This window comes from Lingula anatina, chromosome 10 (genome assembly GCF_051362555.1).
Source record: "Lingula anatina isolate TDL-2025a chromosome 10, LinAna3.0, whole genome shotgun sequence".
Classification (NCBI taxonomy): domain Eukaryota; kingdom Metazoa; phylum Brachiopoda; class Lingulata; order Lingulida; family Lingulidae; genus Lingula; species Lingula anatina.
Genome location: NC_141776.1, coordinates 7,705,204 through 7,724,097, shown reverse-complemented (window position 1 = coordinate 7,724,097; position 18,894 = coordinate 7,705,204). Strand labels below are relative to the sequence as shown.

Here is an 18,894-nt window from a genome sequence, read left to right as displayed (position 1 = left end):
TCTACGCAATTTCTGTTTCACAGGAGCTGCACTACCAGTGTTAATAGTATGTTTAACACCTTTCATGCACCCTAAATCAAGATCATGCTTTGCAAATACATCTTCATAATCTCTCAAAGTTTCACACAATGCAACCATTTCATTTGAATCAAGCTCCTCACTTGATCTTTCAAATAAATCTTGCAAATGTTCAGGCAAATCTCTTTTCAAACTTCTCATCACTTCTTTATCCACATTTTCATCTATATTCAACTTCATTTCAACTTTATTCACAGCAGACACCCTAGCTTTTCCATCTACATCTTCACATCTCACTTCAGAATCAACTGTCTCAACTTCCTTAATAACACCTAACACACTACCTGCTTTCAAAACAGCATTTCTTTCTCCATCATTCACTATCTCTATAGGAACAACATCATCACCTTTAACTAATGCACAAGATACCAACACTTGTCTATCAACACAAGGTTCTATCACATACTCTTTCTTTTTCTCTAACTCATAATCTGCACAAACAGAAATTTTCATCACCGTCAATGGAGGAACTACTATTCTCTTTTTCGTTCTCACCATATTTTCACAATGTTCAACTTCTCTCTCCATTTCATCAATACATTTCTCATCACTTTTAGCTTCTGTCTCACCATTCACTTTACTCAAATCAGAGTCACCTTCAACTTCTATGCTTCCCTGCACACATTTTTCTCCAATGATCAATGTTTGATCAACTAAATTCACCACACAATTTCTCTCCTTCAAAAACTTCAATCCCAACAACATATCAATTCCTTCTTGCAAATCTGCAACATACACATTTTCCTTATATTCTATCCCATCTATCTCAATACTCAAATTTTCTACTCTATGACCCATCATAAATGCATTTTTTCCAGCAAGCATTAATTTCAGAGTCTCACAAAACTCAGGCACACCCTGCAATTTACTATAAAATCTTTTATTTACGATAGTAAATTGAGCTGCCGTATCCACAACTGCTAATGTTTTCACACCACCTACACTAACAGGAATCACAAAATTTTCTCCTACTAACTCTCCAACATTCATCATTTTCACATTTCCACTATCCATAATCCGACCTTCAACATGAAGTAAGGGATCCGAAATCCGGTCGGTCAATTCGTCCCGTTCTAGTTTACCGAATTTCTTGCACCGGGAGGAGGATTCTTTGGCATTTCTCTATTTTGAGGGCAATTTGTTTGAATGTGACCTCTTTGTCCACATTTATTACAAATCAAAATAGAACTTGGGCTGGCATTTTTACTAACATTGGGATTAGGTGGATGTTCTACATTTTCATTCTTACAATCCCTTTGAACATGACCTCTTTCTCCACATTTAAAACATTGTGGTGGACCCCCTCTACTTTGATTTATGTTTCCATTCTGGGGCGACTTTACCATTCTACCAGAATTTCTCTGAGAATTCGACGGTGACACCCATGCGTCATTCATTCTTTTCATCTGATCACACATTGCAGACATGGTTCTTTGCATGTTGTAGAGTAATTGATTTCCACTTCCATTCTCCACACTCTGATCAGACATTCCAACTTGTCTAATATGCACATTTCTTCCACCTGTACCATACACTGCTTTGAAGTTATTGTTTGCAACTTTCACAAACTCTAACGCTTCAAATAAATCTTTAGGCTCTTTATCCATAGCCAATTTTGCAGATTCTTTGTCACGACACCCTCTTAAAAATGAATCCACAGCTATTCCTTCACCACCTTCTGTATATCCCTCTCTAGATGCCATGAACACACGATGAGCAAAATCTTGCAAAGATTCACTTTCACCCTGCCTCATTGATTGAAGTGCTCTGCGTGCAGATGAAGCAGACTCTTTCATACTAAAACGTTTTGACATCACTTCTTTCAAACGTTTATATTTGCAATTTCCAAACTCCACCGCATACTCAAGAGCTCTATCTTCCAAACATTCAATCATTCTGCTAGTTTTCCTTTTATCATTCCATCCATATCTTTCTGCCATTCCTTCAAACTTAAATACAAAAGCTTCCCAGTTTTCTCTTCCATTCCCACTAAAACTAGGCATTTTATGAACAGGTCCTTTTTCTCTTTCAACTAAAGGAACTCTTTTCTGTTCACATTCAGATTCACTTTCACTTTCGCTATCACTTTCACTCTCTGCTAGTTTCAGTATTGGTTTTTTCACAGGGGTTTCCAAACTTTTCTTTTTACTACTTCTAGGTGCAGGTGTGGGTCTACTACTTTTAATATCTCTAGGAGTTGGTCTTGGGATTTTTTCTAAATCATGCTGTAAATGCATTCTTTCATACTGAGTTTGCAAATGATTATGACGTGCTGTCATTTCATCCAATTGCAATTTCAAATCCATTTTTTCAATTTCACACTTCTGCAAACTTTCTACTCGTTTTCTCAACAATTCATTCTGTGTTTCAACCTGAGCATGTAACATCATTTCTTTTGTGGAATACTCTCTACACTCTTCTTCCATTTCCATTTCTTTTTTCATCAACACTTGTTTAGTTTTTCCCAACTCACTCTGAATTTTCACATTTCTTTCTTTCAACATATCATTTTCATTTTTCAAATCACACTTCTCATTTTCCAAACTATACTTTTCATTTTCCAAAGCATATTTCTCTTTTTCCCATTCACTCTTTTCATTTTCCAACTTTTTCACTTTAGCATCATTTATTTCCAATTCACTTGATAAAAATTCCATCTTTTCTCCCGCTTCTTCAACCTCATCTCGAAGATTTGATATCATTTCATTTTGTACCTTCACTCGCTCCATCAACTTTCTATACTTTTCTTCCCAATTCACACTCTCTTCCTTTTTCTCATCTCCAACTTTTGAACCTTCATCTTTTTCTTCCATTACACCCAGAATCACATTACCCTTCTTTTCCCATTTCTGCCATTCTGCTACACTAATACCAGTAATTTCTTCCAAATCACTCAACAGCAATTTTCCTTTTTGATTTCTCAAAGACACCAATCTATGAGCTTTCACTGGACCAATTCCTTTCAAATTTTTCAATTCTGTCTCAGACGCTGTCTGCACATTCAACACAACACTACTTTCTACACTACCCGACGCCATTTTCACTTCTAGTTTCCCACAACCTATTACACAATTTTATTGATAATAGCAATGCAGCTGTGCCACAAAAACTACACAATAAAATACTTTCACCACTACCACACTTTACTGTTTGAAGAAAGTTTCAGCAAAAAAGCCACTACTAAACTTCACAGTAAATACAAACAAATTTCTCACACTATTCAACCTACTCACATGTACACCTATGATGAAACACTTTCAACACAGACGAACAAGGTAGAATAGTACTCTATCAATATATGCTATTGCAATATTGATAAAAATATACAATAAACAATTCACACTCACTCCTTCATTCAGCAAGTCAGTGAAAAACACAAATTTGAAACCTTTATTTTAAATAAATGCTTTTCTTTGTAAATAAACTCACTAAATTATGTTCTGTATTCTAATTACAACATAAGGCTCTGTGCGCACGGGCCTGTAATTACACGTGGTCTGTCCGACTACTACTCACTACACGTGGTTCACAATGTCTCTGCAATTGTAGTATCACAACAGAAAATTAATACAAAATATCTCTAAAGTACTAAAATGAATGCTACTTTGACAATATTTACTAAATTGCCGCGAGTATCAAACAACAATAAAAATGAAATATCACTGCAATATGTTCCGACTAGTTCGCGTCTTGCAACAAGTCCCGACTAACACGTGTCACTATCTTTCCAACTCTCACTCAGCCATACACAAAGCTTTTCAAAAATTCCAATATCACTAATAACTACTAATTATATCTGCTAACTACATAAGCTACACAAATTCTATCCCGTAAACTGACAACGTTAGCTACACAAATTGAATTCTGTCAATTTAACAACATATGCTACACAAATTGTATCCTTTCAATTAATAAGCAACACAAACTCTATCCTGTCGTAAGCTACACAAACTCTATCCTGTCGACTGCGCCAATTGTTACGCCTTCGCGGCCGAGTGCCTTATGAAGGTACAAATAACAATGTACTTACTGGTATCTCAGAGTTAAACACAAAGCCAAAAAGCTTCAAGAGAAGAGCAAAAGACAGCCGCTAAGAGCAAAGAGGCCAAAGAGGGCGATTTATTTCACGTTACACCTTATATACAAGTTCAGATAGTACACGTTTACCAATCAGAACCAACTATACAGTGAACAGTTTTACCTTTAGGTTACCAATCACGGGAGAGATTCAAACTTGCACACCGGACAACACTTTACTTACAGAGACATCTACCGGTAGCAATATAAAATGATCTCATCTAACACACTACATCGTCACAGAATTACTTCAGTAAAATAACAGCCAGTTAGATATTATTCTACCGGTATTGTGGGAATTGGACAACTAATGGGAAAACTGTAGGTAATAGAAAATAAGGCTTTGGATTATTCTTCTCTATTGTTAATTTCGATGAAATTTTGACATTTCTGTTCTGGTGATTGAAAAGTTTTCTTAAAGAAAACCATGTAAATGTTACTTGTTTGTCGTAAAAGTTATCTAGCATAATCAGAACATGTGCCGTAGCTTTATTTCCAGATGAAAGTTGGGGAAAACGGTTGTCTTAAGTGTTCAAGTGCTTGCTTATTTGATTAGTTGTTAATGCAGTAGCTCAACCAATTAGTGGAAGTGTTACTAACTTCCAGGGCAATTAGTGTTGCATATTGGGAAAATTCAGATGTGACTACATATCTCATTGGTTGATTTACAGCATCCATTTGGGATCCATGGTAACAGTGTGTGTATTACATTAACATTATTAAAGATGCTGAGAATAATACGTAAAATTTATACAATTAATATGTATATCGATATGAAAATATTCACTTGGAGAAATGTACACATAGCCAATGACAGTCCAAGAGATGTATAATAAACTTATCTTTAGTTTTATCCAATATTTGACAGCGTTGCTTTTTACATTACCTTGCACACGCATTTCTTTTCTCTGTTATCATAATAATATTATATATATTTCAAAGTTAGTCTAGGTTTTTTTTTCCCTAAGAGCTTGATTTTTTGTTAAAATCTCTTAAAAGATTTTAACTGACGGAGCCCTCTCTGACAATATCAGAGTTAGGACATTTCTCTGTGCAAACTCTCGCCAAATTGTTCTTGCATATCCTATTGGCCGTATCTTCGTGTACATTTGTGTTTATATATAACCTGCACATGCAAGGTGCCATATGGTTCTAGTACTTTGTTTGACATAAAAGATAAAATACCAGCAGCTGCAGAAATCCGACAACAGTGGAATCTTTTATGTCGCTTATGATCTTGATGTGGCGAAAATGATGAAAAATCTATTTATTTGAAAAACTATTCCTTCATGGGGACCATCACAGGGTAAGGGGATATAGAATAGTGACTTTGACCCCCCCCCCCTGAAAAATTTTCTACGGACGTCCATGGACACTTCTGAGAGCCCGACGTGAGTGTAGTCCGAATATATAACAAGCCCCTCTAGTTCGGGCCATTGAAAGAAATGTGTGAAGAATTACATTTATATGAAAAGGAAACGTTTTCACTTTAATATGTAAAAGTTAAACGAAAAAAAAGGAGGAAAGCAAAAGATTCCCTGGTCTGAGAAGCCGTAATTTTCCCAACAAAGGGAGAGGGGGCGCAGGATCATGTACAATTTAAAAGGCCCTTAAACTCCCCTCTCTCGCTCTCTCTCTCTTCGGCTCTCTATCTCTCTCTTCGTCTCTCTCTTTCTCTCGTTATTCTAGGAAATCAAAGTGTGGCATTTCGCATTAGTATTTAAATTCAGGCGATAATTACAGAAATGTGTGAAAAATTACATTAAAACGAAAAAGAGAATTCATTATGTTTGTAAATGTTTAAAATGAAATTACCAAAATTAGAAGTTTCCATATTGAGAAGACACGCCTGTCAACAATTTTTTACCCCACCCCCACCCCCTCCTGATTTCCCAACCTGAGGAGCTTTATATATTTGTCCCAAACTCTGAAGAAAACTGATAGAAACCAGATGTGGAGATAGTGGCATTTCTCCCGAGCCAGACTACCTACAGTACTTTCCAACCTTGGGATTAAATAAGTATGGGCCCGGGGGTGGGGTGGGGGGTATATATATATATATATATATATATATATATATATATATATATATATATCTTCCTAACCGAACAAGCTAGATATTCACGAAACATTTTAAGTTAATGATACGTATCACATCGAAAAAAGAAACGCAAAGCCTGAAACTGTCGTTCGGGTGACTGGTAAGACTTGTTACTTTGGTCACTTGATGTACCGGGTATGTGTGCCGTTCGTTTATACATGTACTCCCGTCACACTAGAGGCGGAATGAGCAAGAATGGCGTCGGAAAGACAATTCTTTGTGCGTCCCTGGATATTCGAAGAGCATTATAAAAATTCAGAGCGCATTCCAAATATTTTTACCCATTCTTGTGGTCGGCCCGAAAGTTAAAATCTTTCGAAGTGCATTCCAAGTGGAAAATTATTGAATGGCATTTGAATAGCATGTTATCTATGACTGCACTTTAAATATCCTCACGGCATTCTGGCAACATTCAAAACATTCTGATCAGTTACCATTCCAGTGGAAAGAGCAAAACATCTGGTGCGAATTTTGGAAATTTTTCATTTAGGCTCATTCTGCTTGATTCCTGCTGATTCTGAATAAGTGTAACGGGGGGTTTACAACGCACGTCATATGCTGTTGGACCGTAATAGTAAACAAATGGCAGTCCATTGACAATAACTTCTCCTTGATTTATGTCAGGTTTCTGTTAGCTACTACAGTCCAGCACAGAGCAAAAAAGAAAGGGATAACAGGTCCGAATGTCCTGTGACATTATACTTAACGACAATGTAGGAGAAACGCTGTGCTGTGCTGATATGAGAAGGGATGTCATTTTGTTGACGAGAATACGATGACCTTGAACACACCATGACCTTATTGAGGTCAAGTTATATTTAGGATATTGTGTATTGCAAACAACGTTTATTTTGGTTATCATATAAAAAAAGAGGTCACTTAGTCCTCTTGAAACAACCATATCCATTCAAAAGGGTTGACAATTGCAGTTTGTTTCCAAATTTCGAGAGTTTTTCCTTTCAAGTTACTGAAAAAGTTTCCCTTCAAAAATTCCCAGATGACGTCATCCTCCCTTTCATACTTCGTGTGGATATCAGACAGAGTGCACATAAATACGCTTACTGCTGCTGATTAACAGTGCTGAACAATTCATCTATGTCAAACACTGTTTATATTCTTAGTTCAACTAGATTTTAGAGATATAGAAGTACACAGACAGAAGTACAACTCTTTGCGAGAAAACGCCATTAGGTCAAGAAGTAGGCCTAAGCCGCTCGGCACAAGTATACATGTATTTCGATCTAATTCAACTTACGGTAAGTTCAATATACATGCTATATGTTCATGATATAGTCTAGCTATTATCACATTAAAAGGGTTAAAGACACTTGAAGATGCAGTGTAGATTTTTTCTAGATTTGTAATCAGGCTCCTTGCTTAAAATGTATACTTCCTTCTTTCACTATTATTTAGGCGCTGATACGTGTATCTAAGCGCACTGACAAACAACTATAAGATCAATAAGTTCGCGTGCAGGTATTGTCGTGTTTGTGTATTGACACAGTATTTACAGCACAGCGTTAGGGCAACTAAAACACACTAATTCTCATAGAGAAAACATGTAATAGGTGTTTAATTTAGTACCAAAAATGATCTGAGACGTGGGGAATATTATAAATATGGCATGTGAATCTATGGGCGGCCAAAAGGGCAAAATTTATGACGTCGATTCAGTTATGTTTCGTCGATTCACTGCCTTCCCATCGATTCAGTTTCAAGTTTAAACCTATCTTAACCTATCATAAATTCAACATCTATTCTTGTCATTTCAATTGTCAAACATTTCTCATCTACGGTGTACCAAAACCAATTCTCTCGCTATTTTCGTCGATCGTCTAACTATTCTCGTCAATCGTCTATTTTCGTCGATCCTGTAAACCTCGGTCACAACCGGACGCACGAATTTCAGGATCTTACATGTACGTCCCCTGCGAATTTTGGGTGTTGCGGAGGCCGAGGAGGTCGTAGAGGTAGAAGAAAATCTGCCTTGCGAGTCGCAAGGGCCACATGAGATGTCCTTTCAAGCACGGGCGCTAATTGCAAGGAGCGATGACCGCACGGCGAAAGTAGTGCCCTTTTGCGTCAGTTTTGCTTCACACTTTCCTGGCACGTTGACGTGGTGACGTACTGACGGCGTGCGTCAGTTTTGCTTCCTGTTCTCCTTTTCTTTCTTCTTCCTCCTCCCTTTTTCTACTATGTAAGGTTCTTTCTTTTGCCCCTTGGAGGCATATTAGATACTAAATTGAGCAAAAATTAGAAAATTTTGAAAATTGTTGTACACGTTACACAGTCGATGTTCTTTGTAAAGATATGAGCGTGCGTCCTCAGCACGCCTTTTATACACCAGCCGGGGGATGACGCACGTGCGACGCATTCCCGGTGTGCTCTCGACTTTGTTCGTTAGTTGTGAGAGCACTTGCTTCTTCATTGCTTGCGACGTGCGTCTTGCACAACGCGCGTCTCTCTTGCTAACTCCTTGCGAGGGGAGCAAGTTACGCTTGAGGCCTTGCTGTTCGCAGGCTATTCGTAGAATCTTTTGGACATGTCCAACATCGTCATGAATTTTTGCCCTGTGGGCCGCCCATATTAATCTTGTGATGCAACTAAAATAATGAAAATAAAAGGATTTTGTCTCCGGCGTGAGAGAATTTCTTCCACAATTCAATTCTTCCACAATTGTCAGAAGAAACTGGCAGTCAATTTCAAACAGCCACACTACGTTATGCAGGACTAAAATGCGTACGGGGAAAATGACTGTGTTAAAGACGCACTGTCCAATCATAAAACTTAATTAAAAGCACAGAGAGAGAGACACACACACAAAGACACACACAAGCACACACACACATATGCAAAGTTTTTAAAGGTCTTTTAGGGACCCTAAAACATTGTTTTAATTGCAGCACTTACCATGAAACACCAAACAATAATTAAATATGGGCATAACAGACTGCATTCATGCAAAAATCGAATAATTATGACAACGTTTTAAGGATTGGCATTATTTTTCTCCTGTGTCGTACTTGGTCGCGCTGTCGGTCGATGCAGAAAGTTGTTAGAAAACAAGGTGACTGAAAATAAGCACGTGCACGATTTTGCAACTTCAAGCTTCGTGGAATTTTTTCCAGCAAGTAACTCGTTGATATCAACAGGACAAGTACAAGTAGTTCTTGCTTCTCTCTACGTGAACTGGAATACATGAACGCCACCCACAGAAAAACGTAGTTTGGTTATATATTTTAGAGCGACCGCTGCTTATCCAATCAAACACAGTCTTGACCATGTATAAACTCCGTCGTTAAATTTTCTGGGAATTTGTTCAAACAAAATATCACGTCTTTTAATGCAAAAAATAGGAAGAGACATATATATATATATATATATATATATATATATATATATATATATATATATATATATATATATCAGAGCCAATTGAAATTATTCACAATCAAATTGATACCAGTTGTACATGTATGACACACACGCTATTGAATTGCATTGATCTGAATAGAGAGAACACTTCTGTTTAAATGGTGGAGTAGTAGGTTTTGGATTTCAACTTTTTATGTACAGACACAGATGTGTCTGTACATATAGCCATCATCTGCGTCTGTCGTCGCCGTCGTCGCCGTCGGCGCCGTCGTCGCCGTCGTCGCCGTGCACTTTTACCGATAACACGATAAGTGGAAAACCATTTTACCTTTTGACTTGAAACTTGCAGAACTGATGAATATTCATAATACGCAGGTCAAGTTCGAAAATCAGCATGATCGGGTCACTTTTAGGGAATTTATGCTGTTTTTTCACTTTTTTCAGCATATATGCAGCACCGATAACACGATAAGTGGAAAACCATTTTACCTTTTGACTTGAAACTTACAGAACTGATGAATATTCATAATACGCAGGTCAAGTTCGAAAATCAGCATTATTGGGTCACTTTAAGGGAATTTATGCTGTTTTTTCACTTTTTTCAGCATATATGCAGCACCGATAACACGATAAGTGGAAAACCATTTTACCTTTTGACTTGAAACTTACAGAACTGATGAATATTCATAATACGCAGGTCGAGTTCGAAAATCAGCATGATTGGGTCACTTTAAGGGAATTTATGCTGTTTTTTCACTTTTTTCAGCATATATGCAGCACCGATAACACGATAAGTAGAAAACCATTTTACCTTTTGACTTGAAACTTACAGAACTGATGAATATTCATAATACGCAGGTCAAGTTTGAAAATCAGCATGATTGGGCCATTTTTAGGGAATTTATGCTGTTTTTTCACTATTTTCAATATAAATGCAACACTGATAACACAATATAAGAAAAACAGATTGGCCAATTGTAATTATACTCACAGGAGTGGTCAATCTTACTAAAACGCAGGATGAGTTCGAAAATCAGCATAATCGGGCCATTATTTTAGAAGTTATACTGTTTTTTCACATGTCTTCAGATTCAATTATTAGGCATGTTAACAGTCTCATTATTTAACTAATAAGATGCCTAAAAGTGTTTGTTTGATATTTCCTGCATCTTTACAACATTGTTAGTTGATTATGTAAAAAACATGGTAAACTTGTTATCATGTATTGTGTAATAAAGTGTCAAAAATGGAAATAAACTCATATCATTGCAGTTTGTCAGATTCAATCATCCACTATGTTCAGAATCTCAGAATGGAGGAAATTGGACATTTAACACTGTTCTATTGATAGTTTTCCCATCTCATCAATTTTCTTAGTTGGTCATATAAAAATGGCAGTAAAATGTTTATTTTGTTTTATGTTAAAAAAGTGTTAAAAATGGAAAGAAACCCATTTCAGAACAGTGCTGTCTTGTTTACATTTTGGCATTTTCAAGGTGTGACTTTGAAGTTCCATGGGCCTGAAGACCTTTGCTAGTCACATTTTCTGAATATCTGTGATACAAATATTTTATAATTAAAAATTGATGGTCATTAAGCTGTTAAACATTATGTAATATTGCATCAAAATTTGAAGAAACCCCTTTTTTGGGCACTGCTTCCATGATGACCATTTAAGGAAAATCATGTCACTTACTGTTCTCAAACTTACAGGAAAGAAACCTGGAACTAAAATACAGCTTCAGTAGGCAATGCAGTCTGTTTGGTTTTTTTTTTTTTTTTCTTTTTTTTGGCAGTTTAACAGTTTTTTGTGAAAATTTAATTTTTCACATATTGGCATGTACAAGGTGTGACTTTTAAGTTCCATGATCCTGAAGACTTTTGCTTGTCACATTTTCTGAATGTCCATGTTACTAATATTTTATTAATAACATTTGATTGTCATCATGCTGTTCAACATTATGTAATGTTGCATCAAAATTTGAAGAAACCCCTATTTTGGGCACTGCTCCTATGATGACCATTTAAGGGAAATCATGTCACTTACTGTTCTCAAACTTACAGGAAAGAAACATGGGTCTAACATACAGCTTCAATAGGCAATGCAGTCTGTTTGGTAAATTTTTCTGGCAATTTAACAGTTTTTTGTGAAAATTTAATTTTTCACTTATTTGCATCTTTATTTTCTGTTTTTTTTTTTTGTCTGTACATTTGACAGCTTTGCTGCCTTGTTAAATTCTAGAAAACTCATCAAGCAATGTTTGTTTTTCAATGTTTTCTACTTATTACGCTTATGCTCTGCATACATTGCTCCATCATTTTCTCTTTGGATAGAATCAACTTTCCCTGCTGAAGCCAGCAAGTGTTGTTTGCTCCATGACTGATTTTTCTTCACTTACTTAAAAGCAGTGAATTTGCATGGATCATTAACTTTCACGAGCCTGCTAAGCCGGTATTTGTATAGTATATTTGAAACGCAAATGTTGGCAATATGATAATGGAACAAATATGCGGAAATAAGATCATATAAAAACAATTGTGCTAGAATACCCATAGAGGTGAATGCTTTTTTTGTATTAATCCCTTCTTATATTTATCAAATAGAGTATAAGACTTTTAAAACAGGAAAATTATAAACCTTTATCGCCCACAGTACACGCTGACACATTAAACATATATGCCATTGTTATGTACCTTGACATATACATATGAGATGAATGTCCTAAACTTATATAATTTTTGTACGCTTAATTCAAGCGTGGGCTCGAAATAGGACATTACGTTTTAGACTTACTCAGTGGATAACGCAATTCAAAATTCCACGGTTCGTGTCAGATTTACGTGAGGTCGCGCAAAGAAAACTCAAGTCCACATAATGACCAGTTTAATGGTTTATTGGTTGACGATCTCTAACTACATGTTCTATACGTGAAGCCTCCAAGCTCTAGGCCGTCTCCCATAGCTCCGTCGAGCGGTCTCCTTCGAGTATTCTTCAGTCTGTCCCCCGATATTAATTCTATACGTCTTTTATACTTATTTCTTATCTTTAGGTGGATTCTGTGCTGCAGTATTTGGCGGTACATACTAATTTTAATTATTCAAATTGCACACGTCCACTTAAGTTACATGACTTCAGGTAAGGCCATAAAACGAGTCGAGTGCACAAGCAATCGACTCTAATCAAATTAATTTACATGTCTGGGAATTATATTTGTGAACACTACACGTTATATTTGTGAACACTACACCATACACCGAGGACTCTTTATGATATAAAGTGTTACACTACAGTCATATGTAGATGAAAAACAAATATCTTTGCAATGATGACAATTGTATTACCTCTATCGCATTTGTCTTATCGTAAGTAATTACGAGATAATGGAAATATGTTGACGAACCCTATAACTCCTCTCTTGACTCTTTGCAGTAATCTTGACCAGAAATGGCCACTGGGGAAATTCCTAGAAAAGAGAAGGAAAACCGTTTCCGCATGGACCTGCTACTGGAACGTGCTACCCTAGTACTTCGGGGTGTTCTCAGTAACCAGTTACAAGCACAATATCCAGGGCTGTATGGGCCATCAAGTAATGACGTGATATCTGATGTCCTAAATGACAAAAATGTGAAACATACATTACTCAGTTTAAAGACGAGGGGAGTGAAGAGAAGAAACATTCTGAATCGAAGTCAAATGGATATCCTCTATCCCCCTGGGAACCCTGCCCCTCCTGTGACATTGCACGACTTGGATATAACCCTGACTGTAATCTTATTAAGAAATATCACAAACTTGAATCCTCATGCAAAATGGGACAATGCTCCAGACACGGACACTTCTACAGAGGCCAAAATCGGCAGGGTGAAGGGATACCGCAATAAGCACGCTCACGGAACAGGAGGTCTCTCAGACGCAGACTTCAAGACCCAGTTCGATGATCTGAAAGCTATTCTGCGGTCTCTGTCGACATCGAATACTAGTGACGACTACGACAATTTGCTGATTCAGCCGTTGGACGCTTCAGGTAGATTTCTGCAAAATATTCAATATTTCACATCAATACAACCAGAGCTAATAAAAACACACACACAAACACACACACACACACAAACACACACACACACACACACACCGTTGAGTCACATTTATAAAAGCACAGGCAAAAACAATGGCAGAGATAATGATTCCATATTCTTATAACATTCTAATGTTAAAAGATTCTGACACTCCAGCTGTATATTTTCATATATAAAAGTGTTAAATATGGCCACCACAAGGTGAAAAATGTGTTAACAGTTTCCTGTTTTTAGATTTTTATGTTCAGAAACCTTTTCAGAAACCCCTTGTCAGCTGCTCTCCACGATGTTACCTAGAACAAACACAGATCTGAAGGGTCGTGATGGCATCATTACCACAATACTCCAACATATCAGAGATAAAGTTCCCCTCATTCTCCTGACCGGGATGGGGGGTATCGGTAAGACCAGTATAGCAGTTAAGGTCGGACAAAGCATGCAAAACGTGCTGTACATTGATATGAAACAAGTGACAGATCTTAATTCTGTCAAGTTATCGCTTGTCCACCATTATCACCCAACACGTCATTTGAAAGACTTATACTCTGATTACCAAAACATATTCAAACAGACTTTGTCTAGTTTGACTACTGATACCCTATTTATCCTAGATAATAACGAGTCTTTTTTAAGTTCAAATAGGAAGGAGTTTAGTGATTTTTTGAAGGATGTAATGGATTCAACAAAACATATCAGTTTGTTATGCGCCAGTCGTGAAAGGTTTGATTTCACAACACATAACATAGTTGTGTTAGACATTGATAAACTTGATAAAAGCTCCTCGCGTGACGTCCTATGGGAACGAAAATCAACCAGTCCCACCGACAGCGAGTTAGCGAACTTAGATGAAATGGCAGAAATGTGCGGCTATAACCCCCTTGCATTAAAATTGCTAGCTGCACTGCTTGACAAAAAACAAACAGAAGCAGTATTAGAGACATTTAAAACTCAGAAGATGCTACCCACTCTTTCCATTCCCAGCATGCCAGAAGAAATCAAAACTTGCTTTGAAATTTCTTATAAAACATTAAAAACGGAGGCGAGAAAGGTGTTTGTTGCACTACATATATTCCCTGTTGCTTTTAACCTGGAAGAAGTCTCTGTTATTTTAGGGTTAGATCAAAATCATTGTGAACATATCCTAGACCTTGTCAATAAATCGCTCATTAGTACAGATAGTAACATCTATGATGTCCACCCCTTACTAAGGGAATATGCAGAATACAATGCCCAGGAATATGACAATTATATTTTTGATATCCAAAATGCTTTTTGCAGTCATTATATAGAAACTCTCAAAGGCTTTAAAATGGAGTATTTTAATGCTACCGATGCAAATCATTTATCCGTGATGTTACCACATATCAAACAAACTGCTGCTTTATTAACTAAAAGTATAGAAGCTCAAGATGCATCTGAAAGATTGGAAAGTGTAGATAAATTAGCAATGATTGCAGAGACTTTTTATGGCATTTGTCTCTACAAGGATGCTTTACATATTTACAAATCGGTGTCACATGAACAGGTTAAAATTCTAGGTACCAAACACCCCGATGTCGCCAGTTCCTACAACAATATCGGTATTTTTCTGCACGAAATAGGTGAGTTTAACGAGTCACTTGATTATCTCATAAAAAGTCTTGCATTGAGAGAGGAGATACTTGGCCCCAAACACCCCGATACCGCCGGCTCCTACGACAATATCGGTAATGTACTGCAGGCCATGGGTGAGTTTAAAAAGTCACTTGATTATCACAAAAAATGTCTTGCATTGAAAGAGGAGATTCTTGATCCCAAGCACCCCGATATCGCCAACTCCTGCAACAATATCGGTAATGTGCTGCAGGCCATGGGTAAGTATAATGAGTCACTTGATTATCACAAAAAAAGTCTTGCATTGAAAGAGGAAACAGTTGGTCCCAAGCACCCCGATACTGCAACCTCCTACAACAATATGGGTAATATACTGCAGGCCATGGGTCAGTATAAAGAGTCACTTGATTATCACAAAAAATGTCTTGCATTGACAGAGGAGATACTTGGTCCCAAGCACCCCGATACTGCAACCTCCTACAACAATATGGGTAATATACTTCAGGCCATGGGTAAGTATAAAGAGTCACTTGATTATTACAAAAAATGCCTTGCATGGAGAGAGGAGATACTTGGCCCCAAACACCCCGATACCGCCGTCTCCTACGACAATATCGGTAATGTACTGCAGGCCATGGGTGAGTTAGAAAAGTCACTTGATTATCACAAAAAATGTCTTGCATTGAGAGAGGAGATACTTGGTCTCAAGCACCCTGATACCGCTGCCTTCTACAACAATATCGGTAGTGTACTGCTGGCCATGGGTGAGTATAAAGAGTCACTTGATTATTGCAAAAAATGCCTTGCATTGAGAGAGGAGATACTTGGTCCCAAACACCCCGATACCGCCAGCTCCTACAACAATATCGGAATTGTACTGCAGGCCTTGGGCTATTATAAAAAGGCACTTGATTATCACAAAAAATGTCTTGCATTGAGAGAGGAGATACTTGGTCCCAAACACCCCGATACCGCCAGCTCTTACAATAATATCGGTAATGTTCTGCGGGCCTTGGGCTATTATAAAAAGGCACTTGATTATCACAAAAAATGTCTTGCATTGAGAGAGGAGATACTTGGTCCCAAACACCCCGATACCGCCAGTTCTTACAATAATATAGGTCTTGTGCTGCAAGACATGGGTGAGTATAAAGAGTCACTTGTTTATCACAATAAAAGTCTTGCATTAAGAAAGGTGATACTCGGTCATAAACACCCTAATACAGCAGACTCCTACAACAACATTGGCCATGCACTGTATAGTATATGGGTAAATATAAAGAGGCACTTGATTATTACAATAAATGCCTTGCAGTGACAGAGGAGGTCCTTGGTCCCAAACACCATGATACTGTCAGAACAATCAGTGTTATTGAATTTTTGGTAAAATATTATCATAGAGATCGTGTACCATTTTGTTCAATTGTTTAGTCAACTTGGCCTTCACTTGACTCGGGATACTTTCCATTTTCGGTTCTGGAACCCTTAGAATCAAATGTCTCATTATTAGCCTCAAAGGGTGTTCTGCTTTCTAGAATTCCTTTCATGATTTTTTTCATGTGATACAGGCGGTATCTTGTGTGCTATCTATTCAGGCAGACTATTCTGTAGTGGGGTTCCCATAGTGTTGCAGGCAAGGTTATAAGTTTGTCCATGTTGTAAAATACTGTAGTAAAAGTACTGTATGAACGCTACGCAGCACATAGCATTTAGTGTACTTTTACTCGTCTCCAATCATTACCACGTTCTACTCCATATTTCTGGGCAATTTTGTTGACAAATTCATTATCGTAGACATTGTAAGGAGTCCAAAATAAAATCAGTGCAATGTAGAAAAATATGTCTTCTCCAAGCAGTCGTAGATCTATAAATTTGTATTTAAGTCGTCATTCTCTACCGCACCGTTTATCCAGACATTCATAGTTCCCTCTTGTAGGATTAAAAGTACATTTCATTCAGACTTCATTATACTCTTTACGTATTCTTTTTAAAGCCATATTCAGGCACTCATTGTCCTATGTATGTTTATATTTGTTTAACTTCATCTGGAATTTCATAATCCAATACAAGCATCCACCTTTCCCAGGGTACTGTATATCCGCTATTTACAGGAATATACTGTGTATCCAGTGATATATTATGTATTATTTACTTTCCCTGTTAATCTTATGAAATAACTTACCCCTCTTTTCTTTTCTAAGATATGGCTGTAAAGTATTCTAAAATGTGTTCGTGTATGACAAAATGTACATGCAAAAAGGCCACGTCTAGATACAGACACATCCGCATGCGTACACACACAAACACACACACACACACACTTATATTAATGCATGTGGGTTAAAGCCGAGTGATTCTTGTATTACAAATTTCTTTAATATTTATCAAAAGTCAATTAAATATGAGTATAATGGTCACAATCATTTTGACAAAGAATCCATGAAGTTTTTTCACAGTTCTTTAGAGGTTTTGCTAGTAAACGACTGTATGAGATTCACTTAGCGACAAAATTAACGTGTATTACGTGAATTACGATAAATAGGCCTTTGGGCATATATCGGACAAAGCATTAAATCTGCAAGTATTGTTATATGTTGCAGTTTGCATTCCATGTCATCTCATCTCAATAGTGTTTTATCTCCAGTCACTTGGCAGAGACTGTTTATAACGTAACAAGTTCATGTAGGCCTAACATTTCTATTAATGAACGATTTAAAACCCCTTTGTTGTAGTAAGACTGTATTGTACTGCTTCTAGGCTTTTCTAAGTTAAGAATATGTCTTGCAGGTGTCTTAGAGGACATTCCCAGAGATTTAGATCGATCTTACTAGATCGACCTAACTCCCGGGGGGGTTCACGCTAAATTGCAGTCAGCTGATTGCGCACGGAAGCTAATTACCCCGTTACAGCTTGTGCATGTTGTTGGCGGGACGGTGCATTTAAGCCGGATTATCTGACAGTAATCTAGTGAGACTCCCCACGGGGATAGGTCTAAATCTATGGGAATGCGCCCTTAGCTTTGTTATAAATGTGTATTAGGTATCACAATTCAGTATATTATGTTTATATATTTGACGTTATGGAGTGTGAGTGTTGTTGTCCATTGCAAATATTTAACGTGTTAATTTCAAGGAAGATTTGGATATACTATACATTCGTAACATAATATTTCAATTTTTTGTGTGATATCGTACCGATGATTATGTGTTGTCTTCATTTTCCTAAAGTATGGCTATGTCTTATTGTCTAGATCAAGTTAATGATCAGTCGGTTGAATGGTCATAGTCTTTTTTATAAACGATTTTCATACTACTACATTTGTAGTACAGTAAGGCTATACTGTAGTTCTTCTAAAGTATTGATTTAAAGTCATGGCGTAGTGGTGTCTTAGCTTTGTTGCGTTTTCACTAGTAGATGTCTTGATTATCTAAAGTCAGTTCATTATGACATGTGTTTTTATTATATAGATGACGTGTCTTAAAAAGGTTATAATATATACTAGTATGTTGGGGGACTAAATGTAATGATGTGTCATTTCTCTGTCTCTCTCTCTCTCTCTCTCTCTCTCTCTCTCTCTCTCTCTCTGTGATTTA

At 37.1% G+C, this 18,894-nt stretch overlaps 1 protein-coding gene across 1 annotated transcript; it reads left to right on the top strand.

The window, feature by feature from the left end:
* Positions 1-6,976: 6,976 nt before the first annotated feature.
* On the top strand, positions 6,977-16,752 carry LOC106179188 (uncharacterized). Its single transcript, XM_086997461.1, has 4 exons — positions 6,977-7,512; positions 13,062-13,656; positions 13,969-16,443; positions 16,733-16,752. The coding sequence occupies exons 2-4, from the start codon at positions 13,077-13,079 to the stop codon at positions 16,750-16,752; spliced, it is 3,075 nt and encodes a 1,024-aa protein (XP_086853587.1). The 5' UTR covers positions 6,977-7,512; positions 13,062-13,076.
* The last annotated feature ends 2,142 nt before the right edge of the window (positions 16,753-18,894 follow it).